Source organism: Balaenoptera physalus, assembly GCF_965194825.1.
Source record: "Balaenoptera physalus genome assembly, chromosome: 6".
NCBI lineage: Eukaryota > Metazoa > Chordata > Mammalia > Artiodactyla > Balaenopteridae > Balaenoptera > Balaenoptera physalus.
This window is the reverse complement of record NC_138885.1, coordinates 83,606,220-83,625,930: the sequence shown is the minus strand read 5'-3', so window position 1 is coordinate 83,625,930 and position 19,711 is coordinate 83,606,220. Positions and strand designations below refer to the sequence as shown.

General features: G+C 40.2%; 1 protein-coding gene across 1 annotated transcript; it reads left to right on the top strand.

Annotated features, from left to right (window-relative positions):
* The first annotated feature begins 3,384 nt into the window (after positions 1-3,384).
* CAVIN2 (caveolae associated protein 2) lies at positions 3,385-16,645 on the top strand. The gene is made up of 2 exons (XM_082465537.1): positions 3,385-4,200; positions 14,230-16,645. The coding sequence occupies exons 1-2, from the start codon at positions 3,478-3,480 to the stop codon at positions 15,022-15,024; spliced, it is 1,518 nt and encodes a 505-aa protein (XP_082321663.1). The 5' UTR covers positions 3,385-3,477; the 3' UTR covers positions 15,025-16,645.
* The last annotated feature ends 3,066 nt before the right edge of the window (positions 16,646-19,711 follow it).

The window sequence follows — 19,711 nt, the reverse complement described above, 5'->3', positions numbered from 1 at the left end:
GGATGCCCTAGCCAGTAATAAAGCATTTTCTTGGAGTGACTTCTGTGCTTATATGACTTAGAGACCTGAGGTAACAGTAGGCAGCTGGTGGTCAGTTAGAGAATTCAGACCCCTAACCATCCCCTGCCATGACTAAAGCCCTCATGTTACCCCACTTCAGCACCACACCTGTATATCTATACCCAGTATTTGTCTACCTGCCTAGTTCTCCCAGTAAAGTGGGAGCTGTTAAAGGGCTACAAATATATGTCACTCAGCTTTGCAGCCCCAATGCCCAGCACTTATTTCCCATTCAACAAACATTACCAATCAAGTGACCCTTGCTACCTTTTATTGCTGTACTAATCCTTCTTAAACACAAACTTTCACATGTTCAAAAATCTCTAGGAGCCTCCTATCTGCCACTGTATCAAGTCTAAACTCCATTACCTAATTTCCAAGGAACATCATAGTATGTAATAAGTAGATATAATTTTCCAAAAATTTCTTGTAAGAGTTGATTGCTGAATTTCACTAATCTTTTTCAGACAGAAATAGGACTTAAGGTCAGCTAGATGGTGAGTGTAGCTGCTCAGGGTTTCCTCAAATTCTAACTCATCAACAGTGCTTTCTTTTATTACCTTTGCTTTCCTCTTGTATAAATTCTCAATGCCCTTAGAATTTATGTCACACTCTATTCCTTAGTTACATGCCATCTTGTACAGGACAGGTTACCATTATACAGCTCCTCATGGATTCCATAAGGTTGTACAACAAAACAAATTACAACACAACATGAAATTATTCACTAATGAATTGATCGCTTATAAATATAATTTCCAAAGATATAGTCCAAATCCATAAAAATGATTACTTCTGACAAAAGGTGAAAGGGAATGGAATGAAAATGGTGATTGATAGGGTCTTCAGCTTTATCTGTAATAGTCTTTTGAAAGAAAAATATATTCATGCTGAGGTAGATTTTCTCCAAAGATGGCTACAGCAATCTCTGCCATGCTGCTCACCCTTTATCATGGGACTTTGCTGCTCCTCCCCTAAAGAGGTGAAGTCTATTTCTTGTCCCTTTGAAACCGACTGACCTGCTTAGCCCAACAGAATGTGATGAAAGTGACAAGGGGACAGAGTTCCAGAGCCTAACCTTAAGAGATCCTGCAGCTTTTGCTTCCACTGCTTGGGAACCCTGAGGCACCAAGTAAAGAAGTGTGACTCCCCTACTAGAGAGATCAGAGTGAGAGTCACTGGAGGCTTAAAGATGGAGGACAGAGAAATCCCAGGATTCTAGTCATCCCAGCTAAGGAGCCAGACATGTGACTGAGACCATCTCAGATTCCTATATGAACATTCCTAGCAGAGATGACCCATTCCACCTAAGCCCTACCTAGCCAATCCCAGAATCATGAGTAGATAAAATTCATGACTGTTGTTTTCAGCCACTGAATTCCAGACTGGTTTGTTACACAGCAATAGACAACTGTTAAGTTACTTGTGCTATTCAAAATTAATTTTAAAAAATAAATAAGCCACATGCAAACCTTTCTTCCTGTTTAACAACTAGCCTCTCTCCTTTTCCCACCTCATCCCGTGTCTTTAATGTCTCTATTCATCTAACTGATTATACAATACCCAACAATGCAATGCAAAATCAGTGCAAATCAATGCAAAATCAGGGCAAAGTGATTATAGTGTGAAATTGCAAATCTTTCAAAATATGTTAAGAAATCATGAAGTTGATGAAGGTAATGTTAGAGAAGCCCTTGAATCGTGGGCAACTCTTCTGGGAAATGAGAATCTGCAGCTGGAATACTTAACATTTGAAGAAGAAAATATCCACACAGATGATGGCACAATAAGTGCCTCAAAAGGGAATGATTAGAATGTCAAAATTTAAGAGAGGCTCTTGGAAAACTGATGAAGCCCTCAAATATTTTTGTAATAATGACCCTCTTTATGATTTGCCCACAGAAGTCAAATGTAAAATGGATATTGTGTCATGATACCATATAATTTTGTTAGAAAATTATGCTTCTCAGAATTAACACTTGATTCATCCTTTGTTCTAATGTTTAACACATCACCGACCAACTAAATTTTGTTAAATGTAAGGTAAATCAATTTTAATAATTCTTACATTTTTAAAAGATATTGTCTCAACCAAATATTTTTGCTTTTTTTCTCCCTATTTTGAAAAGATTCACTTTAAGTGGGTTTGGGGGGTACCAATTATCTAAGGAAAATTGGGGGCCTCTGTAAAATCTTTGATTCATCTCCCTAACTAGCAGGCATATGCACTGAGGGCAGGGTCTTAGATCACACTTTATTAGTATGCTCTAGATAGTTCATCAAATATAGAACCAAACAGATAGTGGGGACTCACAAATTCAATAAATGTGACAATGAATGACCTCTTGATTGATTGGCTCACATGTACATTTGCCATTGAAGAATGGCACTTTTTCCATTATCAACCCTGACCCAAAATGAGCTGGTATTTGTTCTTAAAATTGTACATTGAAGGCCTGTTACAAACTTCCTGCTGAAAGCACTTTCAAAGGCTGGATACGTTTAAAACCAATTCAAGCAGGTAAAGTCGTTTTAGGAAATAAGCCCCAAGTCCCAAGGGCTCAGCTGAGGAGGGCCACATTTTAGAACAGGTGTGCCACTTCACTGAGCAGGAATTTGGAAATGTCAAACATTAGAAGCACTTCAGAAACTCCAGCTCAACCTGCCTGAGAGTCACACTTCTGGGCACGTGTCAATAAATGCCTTGCAGAGGTGGGCATTTGAGAAAATCTCTCAGCCCTGATTCAAAATTAGTTAAAACAAATCAGCATGGTAAGTTCTTAAAGAAACCATACTTTTTTTTTTTTTTGGCTTTTCCTATGTCAATTTTACTTCTCAAAAGAAACTCTTTTTTTAAAGTGGTCATTCAGAAAATGTCCATCTACTACATGATAACTGTAACAGCCTCGCATGTCTTAACATCCCTGAATTTCAATCTCTTTCATCTTATCTTGCATCACCAATTGCAAGAGTAAGAACTGGACTGTTTTCCTTGTCATTATGTTACTTCTATCCCTTTGGAAATTAAAAAGTAACACTACAAGCTTGACTGCAAGTACCCTTTAAACTTGGCCCCTTCCATTAGGACACCAGGCGTCCTGCAGCCCATCAGTCTGTTCTAGGGCAAAGGCAAACAATACTTTCCGTTACAACAACTTGTATCCAGGAAAAAAAAAAAAAAGCAGCAGGCACTCTGTAGCATACGCAGCATAGCAGCCAGAGAAAAGTTTACTAGCTTTAGCCAATTGGAGACTGTGGAGCTGGGCCAAATTAGCGTGTTTTTCTCCGCCTCTAGATGAAGTCATGAGTGAAATATGACATTGAACTTATTTTTAAAAGGGAAGAGGCACAGGAAAGAAAAGCTGAACTGCAGGAAAGTGACCTGTGCCGAGGAGTACGCCGTTAGGAAGTGTGTGCATGCCTCTAAACCCTGAGTGGTTCTCCGTTCTGTATCCTTCGCCTCCCACTGGGTGGAGTAGGTCTTTTAAGAGCAGCTGGAATGCAGCTCCCCTGATCAGTGTAGCCAGTTGTTGCCTGTCTGAACCTCTGCCAGTACTAGAGAGCGGTGCTCTGAGCTCAAACCAGAGGGCCACGCTCTGCACCCCTCTCCACCGTCCTTCTCGCCGCAGCCAGAAGAAAGTTCCCACCTGCCCAACTATGGGGGAGGACGCTGCGCAAGCCGAAAAGTTCCAGCACCCGGGTCCTGACATACGGCAGGAGAAGCCGGGCAGCTCCAGCCCGGCGCCCTCCTCCACGCCGAGCCCCAGCCTGAACCCGGGGAGCACGGAGGAGGCCATCCGGGACAACGCGCAGGTGAACGCCGTCACGGTGCTCACGCTCCTGGACAAGCTGGTGAACATGCTGGACGCCGTGCAGGAGAACCAGCACAAGATGGAGCAGCGGCAGATGAGCCTGGAGGGCTCCGTGAAGGGCATCCAGAACGACCTCACCAAGCTCTCCAAGTACCAGGCCTCCACCAGCAACACGGTGAGCAAGCTGCTGGAGAAGTCCCGCAAGGTCAGCGCCCACACGCGCGCCGTCAAGGAGCGCTTAGAGAGGCAGTGCGCGCAAGTGAAGCGGCTCGAGACCAACCACGCCCAGCTCCTCAGGCGCAACCATTTCAAGGTGCTCATCTTCCAGGTCAGTGCCCCTACTCTCCGCCCACCCAGCGGGGACTCCTCCGCAGCCATGATCTCAGTCGCCTGGCTCTCACAGCCATCTGTACATCTGTCCTGCCTGTCAGGGATCACACACACACACACACACGCACACGCACACGAGGCACTGTCCCCGCTGCCTTCAGCAGGCACCTGTGAAATCTACACAGGGTTGGTAAGTCCCCAGGTCACTGCAGCCTAAACCCAAGGCAGGTGCCTCAGGAGTTAGCAGGTCGGGGTCATTTGTCAGGAGCACCTCCATACAGGTTGGGAAGGTGAGCAGGTGCAGGCACACTAGTCAAATTCACTTGTCTCTTTGCATTGTGAACCTGGGGCTCAGACTGCAGCTGTTAGCTGGACAGGGCAAATTAATGCAGTGGCTGTTCATTAACTCTTTGTGGAAATGAGGTGATCATGTGAGTTTTCTGTTTTGTTTTTTAATCAAGTCAAATTCATAACTTTTTAAAGCCTCGCTTTGTCCAAAGCTCACCAATGTTTGGGGGACTAACCAAGTCTTGAAGATTGATTCCATTAGAGATGAACTAGCCTTCTACTTTTGAGACTCGTTTGGCTAAAGCAATCTTGTTGAGCTTTTTTCTAGCAAATAATGCACTGAAACTATAGAGCATTACTCTACAAACACACTAGATATGCTTCTCGTTGCTCAGAGAGACCACAACTGTAAAGTAAAACAAAAGCAGTGTTATCAGTTACAGTTACAAAGGCTAGCCTAGGATATTTTCTCCTTCAAATGGTTGCCTTGGAATGAAAAGGCCACTTAATTTTTGTAATGCATCAATGATGCAATTAATGTAGCAAGAGGCTCTTTGGGGACAGGGAGATTGCCTGGGACTGTTGTTCCGCCACGTGGTGGGCGTTTGTGAATCCAAGAGCAGCCCTGCCTAATGCTGGAAGCCCTTCCGCCCAGTGGAGCCCAGCCAGCACAGAGCCCAGGAAGCAATTGCCATCCCTGCCCCAGGGCTGTCGCATTGTGACCACGTGAATAGGAGAGGATTTCAGAGCCACGGAGGGGAGAGGCTATAACCAAATGTTTGATTGTGAAAGGCACACAAGAAGAGCCTTCATCTCCCCAAAGAGATTTAGAAATTGGAACTTAAACCGAGGAAGCCTTCTTTTTCTAAATGAATCTGCTCTGCCAATTTAGAACCTAAGCCTCCTTCCTCCAAAAAAGGAAAGACTCATCTCGCTGCTTTTTTGTCCCCCCACATTGCACTTGATGTTGTAAAGCTTCAGGCAGCTGATATCCTTCTATACCTTGCAGTCTGTTGCAGACCGGAAATTTTTTAGCTTTTAATGCAAATGGAATAGCTTTTCATGAACCAGATGAACTAAAAAGAGCCATGGTAACTGCGCCTTTCTTAAGCCATATAAGATCCTAACTTTATTAGCCTAAAAGATATTATAAATCTCAACTCTCAAGGCATTTCTAAATTAAACACTGATCTCCAAACAAAACCAAACATATACAGACCTGTTTAAATCTGAGTCATCAAAGGAAATTTCCCTCCTTCCAGTATGAATCAGAGAGATTCTCTCTTGTCCTGTCCCTCAGTTAAGGAGGAAAAACAAAAAATTATTTATGTAGTAGAGGAAAATCACAGTATGTTGGGATCAGTTTTTGTTTTGTTTTGCCATGGATGTTCTGTAGGTGTTGGGGAGAGGGATGGAGAAGATACGTGACTAAAAATTTCAAGAGAACTGTAAATCTGACATTTAAAAAAACAACTGTTGGGAACTTAAAGACACGGGCTGCTGCTGAAGCCCTGCCATGGTCTCCTGTTTTGTCACATTGGATTGACAGGTGTGAAATTACAGCCAGAAACGGTAGGAATTCGCCATATAGTGAGGACAAGGTGAAACAGGGGCTCAAGACCAAGGTCGAAGCTAAGAGAATCCAAAGCAATGTGTTCAGGCTCCATTCAGGGCCTCTTAGCAAGCAGCCCCAAGGACTTTTTTGAAAGAGCAGTTTAGGAGACAAAGAATTAGAGGGGCAAGGAACTGGACCTTTCTTAAGTCATGTAATGTAAGATCTTTTATTAGCCTAAAGGATATCAGAAATATCAACTCTCAAGGCATTGCAAGATGACTATTCTGAAAAAACAAATACAAATGAAGTCCCTCAGTGGAAAAGTTGCTCTTTCTCTTGATCCTTCTTAAAGTAGGGGTTTCTAGGGTAGTAAATTATTATATCCGTTATAATTATTATATCCATTATGCCAATGGATATAATAATTTGTGTTAGAGAGTGGTCCAGTATAGGGGTTGAGAAAAGATAAATTTTGTCATACAGACACTGGTTCAAATCCTAGTTTCACCACTTGCCAGATGTGATCTTGTGCACATTGTGTAGCTTTTCCAAGCTTTTGTTTCCTCATCTGTACATCTTATTAATATTTGAAAGAGCAAAAGTATTTTGAGCTCTAATAAGCCCTGCATACTCTGCTAAGTATCTTTCTGTAGTTTATCTCAACTGCACCAATTTACAGCTGAGGATGCTGAGATTCAGAGATACTTATATCTTGTCTGAAACTATTTAGTAGGCAGTGGTGAAGCTGTGATTTCAACTCATATTTAATTGACTCCAAAGTGTACGCTCTTAAACATTAATGCTTCTTCCCTCATATCTCTCTCATAGGGTGAGGAATAAATGGAATAACATATTTTAAATGGTTAGCGACTGTCATGGTTTAAGCTCAAAGAATTGAAGCTCTTCCTGGGTGGATCTGCAATGCATTTGCATGGAGAGGTGGCTATACTTGTGCTTGGTTAGAAATATGGCTTTTTAGTAAAAACTGATCTCACCCTACCCAGGATCTTCAAACAGCTATGCTTTTGCTTTTTTAGTTGGGATTTATTAAAAGCTAAACACACACACACACACACACACACACACACACACACTCCCACTCCCTGCCATACATTGTATGACAACTACCAAGTTGAAATCAATATTACATCACCACCAGAGCAAAGGAAAGAAAAGTCCTTTAAAAGCACAGGACTCTGCCCAAAGGGCATACTCTAAATAGACCCTTCTAGTAGCAGCACAGTCTTCACAGTGGGGCACAGGGTAGATGTTTTCTAGACCTGCAGAGTGAGGAGGGCAGATAATGTACCAGGTGCCACTTCAGGTCTCTAAGTTGTTTGTCACTTTCAGTCCACTTGACCCCTATGCTAGACTTTCCCTTACTAAATCCACTGGTTTTCTAGTTTAAGACAAAAAGAATTAATGTAAAAATAGGAGAGTGAAGAAAGAAAATCTGTCACCTGACTGGATCATATTCAGTCCTATAGTGTTTAGAAGATTATGTTTCCAGTTTGTAAAGTCCTGTTGTGTTCTCCAAAATCTGCAGGTGCTTTTTGGTTGGTTGGTTGGTTGGTTGATCTACTAGATGCTAGTAACACTAGATACACATTAGCATTTTTTTAATTCTGAAATTTGTCCTTAATTTGTCCTGTTTAAAATATGTCATTTATTTATTTAAGTCTGTGCTGAACTTACAACATTGTTGTAGCTGTTAAGCCTCTCATGTCTTAGCAATTACTTCAAATTATAACCAGTAGAATCTAAAACTGGAGAAAATTCATCTCCTTTTGAGCAATAAAATAAATTGTAAAATCCTCGTTAAACTTAGCAGCTTCCCTTTTTATATTTTTTTTAAATAATGGCTTAAGATCAATGTTTGAATTCAAAATACTGTAAAAGGAGCCAGTATAAATGAAATAAGACTCAGAGAGGTTGCTGATCAAAAAGAAAATGCTAAAGACTAATAAGACTAATTCTTTGCCTGTAAGTGCATATGTATCTTTTACTAAAAATAAAATTTGTACAAAAATCAGTGAATTTACAGTTAAGATGAAGTTTTCTCTGTTGATTGAAGAGACTAGAATTTCACAGGTAACTGGCACTGAGGGTGTGATACCCACTTAAGGCCTCTTAAAGTTCTAGTAATGATTACTTGACAAAGCAGTTTGGGAATGATTTCAAATCCAGGGAACAAAATGAGAGTACTCATGGACAGTTTACACTTTCATCCACATAAAATTGTGAAATTGGGTGAAAAGAGTAGAAGTTAGATGTTTGCTGTGGCTACATTCATGGAGAATCAACCCTATAAATGTGTTCAGATATTCATCATTTGGGTTCCTTTGATGAGAACAGAATTTTAGAAAGGTGCTATAAGTATAACATCTTCAGATTATTTTTTAATTAATTTTTTTAAAGACTGTATTTATCCAAAGCCACTGCTCTGAAAATTGCTAAATTAGTACAGACTTAGAAGAAATGGGCATAGAGATAACCAAAGTCACCTTTATATGACAGCTCGTGATGTTTGTATCACATTGATTAATATTCCCATAATGGGATACTGGTTTTGATGTGCTACTTATCCAGTGCCCTTTAGTTTATGAGATAAACAAAATACTAGTTCTTACTGTTATTATTTACACTTATTGAATGTCAGCACTGCCTCAGGCACTTTAAATGAATAACTGATTATTGTCGGTATTTCTTCAAAAGAATCATTACTTCTCTCACATATTAAAAAACAATACTCTATCTCAGATGCAGCCCTTCCAAGTAAATGTTGCCCCTTCTGTTGTTTTGTAATCCATATCTGTTTGAATTGAACAAATGAAAAGGGTTCTCCAATGCAACTCAGGTCCTATAGTTTTGATTCTTGCATGAAACAAAGCATGTTTGGCATTTGTACACTGTGAGATCACTTTTGCAATCTGTTAAGACTAGTTTTCATGGGATTTAGGTTAATATCACAGAATCAAGTATTTTAGAGCTGGAAGGCACCTCAACAATCATTTAGTTTAACCTCATTTTATATCAAAGGAGCAGAGGCCCTGAGAAACAAAGTGACTAGCAAGGTTTCATTTTATTAATAACAGAAATTATAGAGTTGAATTATGAAATGAGTGAAAACAAACACTATAATCCCACTATGGCAAAGTTCATGTTTACTGGGTTTTCTACAATAGCTTTTAAATAATTCAGTGTGGTTTGTTTTTTGTTTTGTTTTGTGTTTTTTTTGTGTGTGCAACAAAGAACACCTAACCAGTGTGATCTTAAAAAAGAACTGAACCCTTGATAACACTGAAAAATAATGAAACTTTTAAATCCTCGAGAATGTGAAAGACTGCTCAGGGATTATAACTAATGCATTTTATTCTTATGACTTGCTGATTCCACCAACAGCTGCCTTAGGGGTACATTTCTAATCAATGGCTTTATCCACTTGGCAATCTATACCTCAGAAACACAAATTGGAGAAAACCATCAATGTGTAAAAGAGACCTATAAATCAGAATGTCAGGTGAGCACAGTTCCATTTTAATAACTAGTATTTAGAGATTATTGGATAAAACATTCCATGGACACAGATTTATGGTCTTCATATCCCTCTAGGATGCCACCACATCCCTGTGGGAATGTAACAGCCTTTGTTATTTTCTTCTAACAATGGGGATGATAAGTTAGTGACAGGAGAGCAAACTGCCTGTTCAAGCTTTTAAATGACTTACTGTAGCTTCCTTTTCTAATGCTAGTCATAGAGTCTCCTTCTCTTTTAAAGTGTGTGTATCTATATATATGCAAAGATTTGCTTCCATGAGCACCAACCCAAGAAGTACCCAGCATGTTGGCCAGTTTCTCCGTGTTGATAACTGCACGTAAGACTGAGACTGTTAGTTCACAAGAATCAATATAAACAGCAAACAAGCGAAAGTGCAAGGAAAAATGCCACTTTCTCAAGAGTTCTTTCCATTCCTTTTCTCTTTTATGGTGCAAGCATATCATGTTAGAAGTGTACTGATTAATTCTCCCTTCCTTTTAAAAACCCCTAAGGGTCCTTGTGAAAGGTCAGAACCAGGAGCAGCTGCATCAGTGGGGCTACGTACCTTTTTGAAAATAAATCTGGAGAAAGTGGCAGGGACATATATACACTACCAAATGTAAAATAGCTAGCTAGTGGGAAGCAGCTGCCTAGCACAGGGAGATCAGCTCGGTGATTTGTGACTACCTAGAGGGGTGGGATAGGGAGGGTGGGAGGGAGATCCAAGAGGGAGGAGATATGGGGATATATGTATATGTATAGTTGATTCACTTTGTTATAAAGCAGAAACTAACACACCATTGTAAAGCAATTATACCCCAATAAAGATGTTAAAAAAATTTTTTTAAATAAAAAAATAACTCTATAGGGCAAATAGTCAGCTGCAGCTGGGGGCCTCTCCTGGGTAGAACTATCCAAGGAAGCAATGCAACTCACAAGGGATTCTTAATGCCATGTTAAGGAGTTACAAACCCCAAGTGGATATATGGGTAACTAGCATAGTTAAGCGGTGACAGAACTGAGGATGTATATTTGATCCTCCCTCTTGAAAGAGCCATCAATCTTAGAATCTGTAAGAGAAAGCAGATCAAAAACATTACAACAGGAGGCTGAAGGCAGAAGTATCACCTCACCTATAGGCAGGTGAAATATCAAGTGTTTCCATAAGGTATGTGTAATTGGACTGAAGGAGGACACATGACCAGGTAAGACTGGACACCTGGGGGCCAGTGCAGTTACAGAGGAGCCACTGTCTGAAGTTCAAGTTGAATTTCCACCACTATAATCGTTCCTTTATAGTCAAATGCCATGTATACACTTTACTAAAGAATAGAGATTTTGAAGAGTGTCAGCATTTTTCTGCTTCTAAACAAACATTATGGAAATTTAAGTCCCACATGTACTTGGACATTCACAAATTTCTGTGTGAAAAGAAAGGGCTTGCTTACCTTCAGAGTAGAACTATAAGAAGTCACAAAATAAACACTGTCCAGTAGACATAACCCAAAATACTGCTTGAGTAATAAAAATGACAGCAGAAGCATAGCAGTTGGCCAAGAAGGCATATCTCACTTGTTTCCAGTTGTATTAAGACACATCCAACTCATTCTGGATTATGTCTGTTCCTGCTGGGTTTATTTTCATAGTTGGCATCAAAGAGTTCTTATATAAATTTCCCCGACATTGTCTGAAAGAGTTCAATTGGGTTTCCCACCATCTCTCGACTGCCCTCATGTATGCAGTGTGATCTACCAACAGATCACTTCTGATTCACCTGATAATGCACTTTTCCCAAACCTGTCCTCAAAGGACACATGGTGAGAGAGACAAGAGTCTAAGACTCAACAGTAACTGTGCTTTTTTAACAATAAAATTTATACTGCATTAAAAATGCAATATTATTGGTTTAATTCTTTTAGAAGTACAGTTAATATGGACATCTTTTGTTGAGGTTGAAGAAAGGGAAGTTATCAGGGTAATCAACAGTAATCAAAGGTAAACCTTTGATTAACCTGAGATTATACTACACAAAATGTACCTCTCCTCTAGTAACGAAGGCTTATTTTTAGTTTTCCACCTGACTTTCTGCCTTCTTTACTGAGGACTTTTGATAACGTTTTACTGAGCTCTTGGTTTCTTCCTTTCCTGCAAGCAACTCCTGTCAAACCTTCCCAACCCTCTTGTCAAACCCCAGAAGTAATTTTGCTTCTGGACTAAGCATCAGAGCCCTAGCTATTTCTGCAGTCTGCCCCTCTTTTAGTAATGCTCATCCACTGAGAATAAAATCCTTCCTTAAAAATGGAAACTGCTGAGCCCCTTAGGCCTGGTTCTCCTCTTTTCCCAGTGGCAGCAGCAGTCAGCAAATGTCCTTCTAGACACAGAGCTAAGTCCATTCTTTTGCAGTGCCCAACAAAGGGGCAGTCTCCACTCTAGCCACCCTCAGGGCTGTCTTAGAAAGCCTCCTCACTCAACATGCACTCATTCAACAAATAACTGCTGAGCTGTCGGGAACTACTCTAGTCACGGGGGCTTAACAGTGAACAAGAGACAAAAGTTCCCACCCTCACAGGGAATACACGCCAAAGAAAAAGAGGCAAGTCAAGACGTGAAGCGTGGCAGAGTTGCTCTCTGTAAAGGTCCATGTCATAAGTTATTCGTGGGAATCCCGTGCAAATTTCAAGTTTTTACTTTATCTTTTATACTGTGTTTCTGACATTCTGTGATAGTCAAAATGGGAGTAAGCTTTGGGAAACAGAATTTGGGATTTCTTAACTCTACCAAGGATTCTATTTAACCAGACATGCTGCTTTTTACTCTACCCAAGACTTTGTTTCTAACCAATTTATGGAACTCATACTCTGTTATGAGTATGTGTGTCTAAGGGGGGGACATGGGGCTGTATCTTTTCAGAGAATATTGTAATTATACTATTTGGTGATTAATAAGGAGAGGGATTTTTAAGTTTCTCTATATTAAAACATTGTTCACTTAGTCTTTGTAGTGAGAAGTTGAAAGTATACAGGTATACCCTTAGAACATATTTTTGATCACTACCCCAATTTTATTGACTTTTCAGTCAATCAAAATTGCAAAACAAGAAGGGAAGTTCTTACCATTAACATAAACTTTGCATGAAGTTTAGCTCCCAAATAGACTTTTTGTTTTGTTTTGTTTTTGAGCTTTTATTTATTTATTTAATTTATTATTATTTTTTTAACACACAGACTCTTAAATTCACTAAATCCAGTTATTTTTCAAGCTGAAAGTTTACTGGGCAGTCCACAATATAATCAGGTAACATTGAGGCTCTGCTTGAAGCCCGGCTGGCAGTGGGCTCTGGAGCCTGGCCCACCTTGGCATTGTTGCAGAACTCCTAATACCCTTGGGAGTGCAGTTTGAAAGCTGCTAATCTGGGTCAAATCCTCTTGTTCACATTTGGAAGACACTGAGACCCAAGGAGATTAAGTTATTTGCTGAAGGCCTCAGAGCCATTGAGCAGTACAGAAAGAACTGAGACTCAGGCCTCCTGTCACACGTTCTTTCCACTGTGCCATTTCTTCCAATGAAAATGTGAAGGCACTTTGCTAGCTGGCTCTCATTTTCCTGTATTTCAAGAAAAATATAAAAATCAAAGGGATTCCTGTGCTGTGTGACCCAAGTCTGTCTGAGTTCAAATCTCCCTGCTTCGCTACGCTGGAGAACCATCCCCCTTGCACTCTCTGGAGGCAAGTTTTCAGGCTCTGCTCCCTGAGGCAGAGGGAGAGGCAGATCTTTGTACACCCAGAAGCTGGAGAAAGAGGTTTGCTAGGAATAAGGGGAGGGGGCACAGATTCCTGAGTTTCCCTCTTCACTCTTCACCCTAGGTGGAGGCTGAAGTACTCCTGCCCAAGGAAGCCCTATTTAACAGAGAGGCTTGATAAGCTACGCCTGGCAGCATGATTCCCCCTTACTACTCCAGAAATGGCCGTAGTATACCATCTCTCCTTATAATACCCACAAAGGACATTCTAAACACAAGGCTTCGTGAGTGGGTCCCCAGTAAGGCTGGCCCTTGCTTCTCTTACTCCAAAATTAGGTCATTAGAAAAATTAGTGTGCATTTTTAAACAGATACCAAGGTTGACCATGCCTTTACTTTTGACTTCTGCTTGGGGAGGGAACCTGATAGAGGCTTTACCTGGTGCCTGGCACTTAAGGAAAAGATGGGTCAGGGGAGAGAACTGGGAAGTCCTCAGCTTTTATCTTCTAACTTGACCTCCAGGCTCTTTTGCAGTGGGATTTTGGCAGAAATAGAGCCTGAGGGTATGAGAGAGAGGCCCTCTGGGTTCACAGTAACTTACTTTAGCTCCTTTATCTAGGCAGCTTCCTTGTCTTGTCTGACCCACAGCCCACTTCCCTCCCTGCCTGTCACTGATAGAGCCCTTGCCAGATGCCCTCATAATATTCCCAACAGGGAGCTGTTGGCCTTATCCAGCCTAAGCGGAATGACTTGATCAGTTTAGAATTAACTTTTCATATTCTAGAAAACTAAAGCCACAGACCTTTGGTTTCTGTCATGCCAAAAACACATACCCAGAAATTACAGCAGTTCAGGACTATTTGTGAAATGTGTTATTAACATGAAATTTACATTGTCCATCTTTTCAGGAAGAAAATGAGATCCCTGCCAGTGTGTTTGTGAAAGAGCCAGCTTCCAGCCTAGCGGAAGGGAAGGAAGAGGAGCACGCTGATGAAAACAAGTCCCTGGAGGAAACTCTGCACACAGTGGACCTCTCGTCCGATGATGAATTGCCCCATGACGAGGAGGCCCTGGAAGACAGTGCAGAGGAAAAGATGGAAGAAAGCCGGGCAGAGAAAATAAAAAGATCCAGTCTCCGGAAAGTGGATAGCCTCAAGAAAGCATTTTCTCGCCAGAACATCGAGAAAAAGATGAACAAGCTGGGGACAAAGATCGTATCTGCAGAGAGGAGAGAGAAGATTAAGAAATCTCTCACTTCCAATCACCAGAAAACATCCTCAGGGAAAAGCTCCCCCTTCAAGGTCTCTCCCCTCACTTTCGGTCGAAAGAAAGTCCGAGAGGGAGAAAGCCCTGCAGAAAATGAGACCAAGTCAGAAGACATGCCTAGCAGTGAGGTGCCAAATGACCACGAGGAGAGCTCATTCGCGGAGGGTCTTTCCGAAGCATCCCTCACCAGTGTACTGGTGGAAGGGAAGAGCACGGAGGGGGATGCTGGGAGGGTGGCCTCAAGAGGGAGTGACTCGGCCATGGACAGCAACATCGACTTGACCATTGTGGAAGATGAAGAAGAAGAGTCGGTGGCCTTGGAACAGGCACAGCAGGTGTGCTATGATGGAGGCTACGTGCTAACCTCCCACGAGGCAGAGCGGTCAGATGAGGAGCCGGTGCAGCCAGCTGTGCTCCAGGTGGACCAGACCGCCTAAAGGCACAGCACTCTGTGCCCAGCCTGTGCTTTCAGTTTAGTGGGTAACCAGAGCCTAGAAACAAACTCCTGTACATCTCCAGCACTCCCCACTCACACCGTGTTACCGTCCAGGTAGTCATCATTTACTACACAGTAGGCGCACACACGTGCCCGAGATTTACTATGAAGGCAACCTGTCAAGGTCTACACTTCTAATTTACTCTTAGGTTCCATTTCTGTAGTTCTCCAAGACTGCCCAGAAGAAGAAATGGAGCAGTCAAAAAACACTGATCAATTTGGCTAAGTCAGAAACATCAGAGGCTACGTAAGATTCTAATCATGAAATGTGATTCATTTTTTGTCATTCCATAAGCTTGCTGAATAAGCGTACCACTAATATATTGAATTTCCACAGAATTCTGTGAATCTATATTCTTTAAGTGTGTGATATATAATATACATATGTATTTAAGCTAAAGAGATAACTACTTTATATTTCAAGAAGAAAACACTTTTCTTAAAAGGTAGAAGAGAAAGTTGGCTATTTACTTAGTAGAAAACATTGTTTATTGAAAATGAAGGAGAAATTGAAAGACTATAATGTTCAGCTAACGAAGTAAGATATGTAGAAAAGTTGGGACTATTAGAAAAAGAAAACTAAGGAGAAGTTGGAAAATAAAAGAAACAGGAAACAAAGAATGGCAAAGAGAATGAAGACAAAGAGAAAAAAGCATGTGCTCAAAAGTAAAATATTTACGATATTAGTTCAAGTATTTACTCATATAACAATGCTGAAGAAATTCATTTATCCTAGAATAATATGTTATATCTTCACAATATTTTTATTTTCTAATATTTTCAAATAATCTAAAAAAACATTTTACTGTGTTAAAGCTGCATTTTTTTCTTAATAAAAGACATTACAAATATTTCTCTAAGGAAGTTCAAAAGGATGTCTCTTTAACATTGGAATGAACATAAATCTTCAAAATTAATTAATACATACTGCCTTTTGTAGGAAGTTGGATCGTACTATTCTTTAATGTTTTCCAAATCTGAAATAATCCTTACACTTCAAATGATGTAATGTAGGTTTGTAACACGTTAGAATCAACAGGTTTGGGAAGGGAAAGAGTCGAGTTTTCCTTTTTTGTACATAATGGTAATTTCATTCCAGGTCATATTTTATTTATATATTAATTTCACAGAATATTAATATGTTTCTCAACTTCTTAAAGCATGCTAGTGTTTATGTATATGTGCACATTTACTCAGACAGGGTAATTTTTACTACTGCCTAACATTATACTAAAATATTGCTTTATTTTTAATTACAGAATGGTAATGTTTTGAGAAAACTATTACGGTTTAAAGACAGTTGTACCAGAGAGCAAATTCCCTACCTTTAGTATGTACCACTCATTATAAGTAACCTTACAAATACAGCTAATCTAAAACAGTATTAACAAACTATGCTTTGCCTTATAAAACGGATAGGATTAACAAATGTATTGATGGCATAACTGATACAGCTGTGTCCTTATTTTGCAATAATGTACCCCAAATATTAGATTGTTGAACTAACAATGGCTGTGTTAAAGAAGACTAAATAAACCAAAAAATAAAAAGTACATAACAATGTCAGTTTCTTGGCAGAAAACTTTAAAAAAAGCAGAAAGAATTGATTATTAAACTCTCCTCCAAATGTAGCCGTAATGTTGATTTTTTATTCTTGATTTCCCCTATTAACTCTGCTTTCTTTTTTCCCCAATCTCATTTAAAAATCCAAGTCTCATTCTCCAAGTTTAACTTTCTTGACATCACCTTGCCAGCTCTGGAGAGCATCTGAATTTATTGTAGCAGCTTGATGAATTTGATAGTTCCATCTGCATTTTTATTATTTTGTACCAGACCTTATAATACCTTAAATAGCCCTGCAAACATGAATGTATTGAACTGTGTGTTCAGTTTATTCACACAGATACACCTTTGTCTTCTGCAGTGCCATCCAGTTGGTAGAAGACTAAATTTCACTCAGGGCCCTGAACATGCCTGTTTAACCTTTACAAAGTTGCTGTTACTTTTTTGCAGCCAAGGAGTTGGGCCATCCAGAGCTAATGCAAGGTTTACATTTCTTTTTCAAAAATGCTTATGTTATTTGTTCCTAGAAACTATCTGCATGTCAGGCATCTTTTTAGATTTGACTGACAGACATTTATTCTCTGTTCCTCATTTGAAACATTAAAATCCTAACCAATGGAACAGAGAATTAAGCCAGCTAATTGTTGGAAAACACATACTGTAGGGATTAGAGAGAGCAGCAGTTGTGGAAATGAAAACTAGTTATTCTGTTTATTGTTGAATTATTTGCATACTGGTGAGGCTACAAAGTCCCCAAATTAGTTATGTCTTCTTCATACCCACCCAATAACCCATTCCTAACTTTATGTGCCTGGAGCTCAAGAACTGGATTAGTTTTCCCCCAAGGATTATACATTAATAAGCACTGAGATCGTTATCTTAGAAATATAATTCAGGAACAAGAAGTGTCTATTACACAGATCACAGATCTCACAGAAATAGAGCAACGATGAGATTTTTCCATGAGTTTTTATTTGTAAAATATATAGACATATATATATTTCAACAGGAATATTTTCTTCTTTCCCTTTCCACTTAAGAATCTAGTACATGGCTGAATTTCTTTTTATACATGAAAATAAAAGACCCACACTAAGGCCAGTTCTGCACAAAATAAATATTTTTTTCTTACATTTATTGTAAGATGAAAGCCCAAAATGTTTCTGCTTTTAGCAATGCTCATGCAGAAGAACAAGGTTTGAACCTCCTGCGTTTCAGTTCACTATCAGGAAACTAGAAGCTCCTTTGACATAGCCAAGCCACTAGTGTAAGTAAAGGTTATAATGAAAGTCATTTCCTACATTAAGACACTAATGCCCAAACCCAGTTAATTCTTGCTCAAAAGTTTGTTTACTGCCCTACGGCCTAAGTCTAAGTGATTTTATGTTGGAGATTAGGAGTATGAGGAATTGAGGTAAGGGTGGCAATCATTATTAACAGTTCCATAGCAACCACAAGTCTTTTCCTAAGACTGCAAGACTGTGACACTGCAAAACAAGTTTCAGATCAAACTGGCACTGAAGCTTTGTATTCTCCTTGATCTGGGTGTTGAAATAGAGACTTCTGCAGCCAGGACCTCATTCCTAAAGGGAACAGGCAGTAACTCACATTATTAAAGATACATTCTTCTTATTTTTGTTTTAACCATTGCATTATCCTGTAGTATTTGAAACTCTAAAATTATCTTTAACTCTCCACACAAACTGCCCCAATTACGAAGCTACACCTTTAGCAAGACAGCTTGATATTCATATGCTTAAAGACTTTCCACTGTAAAATCAATTCAGTAAATATTTATTGAGCAATACAACCATCTGTCCTTCCCACTTGGAAATTCGTAGTGCCCAAAGCAGGAAGACACAAGCATGGGGGAGAGAGAACATTTCTGATAGCTTACTTTACGCCGGCTGGGCACGCCAATGGTCAGAACTGTGTACCTACCACAGGTTAGACACAAACATTATCTCATTTAATCAAATGAATCCTATTAGAAAGGTACTGTTTTTATACCTGAGACTTTTGATGAGGGGAGTGAGGGAACTACAGAGTTCTTAACCACTCTAAGTTCTCTCTCACCATGTTACAATTTAACTATTTTTCCCTTGAAGGTCACAGAGTTAAAAGACTTGTCCAAGTTCACGAAACTATTGAGTGTCAGAGTCAGTGCTCAACCCCACTCTGAAATCCATGCTACTGCCAAAACAAGACTCCTAATTGTATCACCCAACTGTGCTTCACTATGAATCACTTTATAAGCTCTCTGATGGCGTGGTATTAACTTCATTTTATCGCACCTTATACAGCATCACATAGAGCTGCACTTTGTAAATGATTTTAATGACTGTCATACTAATGCTAAGAAAAAACAGCTCACGATTCTTGGGGAGCCACAGAGAGACTGTTATTCAGGTCTGCTGAGGCCACAGAGGGGCTCCTCAGCTCCTTGGCATTGTCCATTGTCAGTGGCTGCAGGGTTCACTGTGGGGCACAGTTTAATAAGCGCAAGCTGTCAACAGAGATAGATACTAGAATCAGCTAATTCAAAGATGGCGCAAGAAGTCTGCCTCAAACTCCAAGTTAAAGGAGTCAGACTCCTGTGTCATGCTAGAGAAACTGCTTTATCCCGCCTGGACACATCCTCTCATAGGCTGAAAATACGAGCAAATGGCAAATCAGCATGGGGTGGGGGACGTGTGGGTGTTTGGGAAGTAAGGTGAACCGTGACGATATGGAGACCTGGCCTTTGAAGATGATTCCTGCAAAACAGTCCAGCTGTCTTCTCAACGTAAAAAAGGAGCTACATCAAGCAAATGCTGGTGCTAGCAATCAAAGAAAACCCTCCAGGCCAGCCCTCATTCATCAGGATGTATGCTGCTGTCAGTGGCTTCTTCCAAGGGCTTAGGCAGTGGTCACAAACTCAAATGCCTGAAGGGCTCACATAGAAGTAACATGGTTCGAGGTGGTGGCAGCAGTTGTGGCAGAGCAGTTACAAGTGGGCCATGACCTCTCTTATGGGACACCTTCATCCTTCACCAGTCTGAAGGTGGCGCATTTGCTAATTCCCA

Excerpts from the sequence above, each read along its gene's own strand:
- CAVIN2 (XM_082465537.1), top strand. The coding sequence starts at position 3,478 with ATGCCTCTAAACCCTGAGTGGTTCTCCGTTCTGTATCCTTCGCCTCCC. Across the intron at positions 4,201-14,229 it reads TCAAGGTGCTCATCTTCCAG|GAAGAAAATGAGATCCCTGC; the intron begins GTCAGTGCCCCT and ends CCATCTTTTCAG.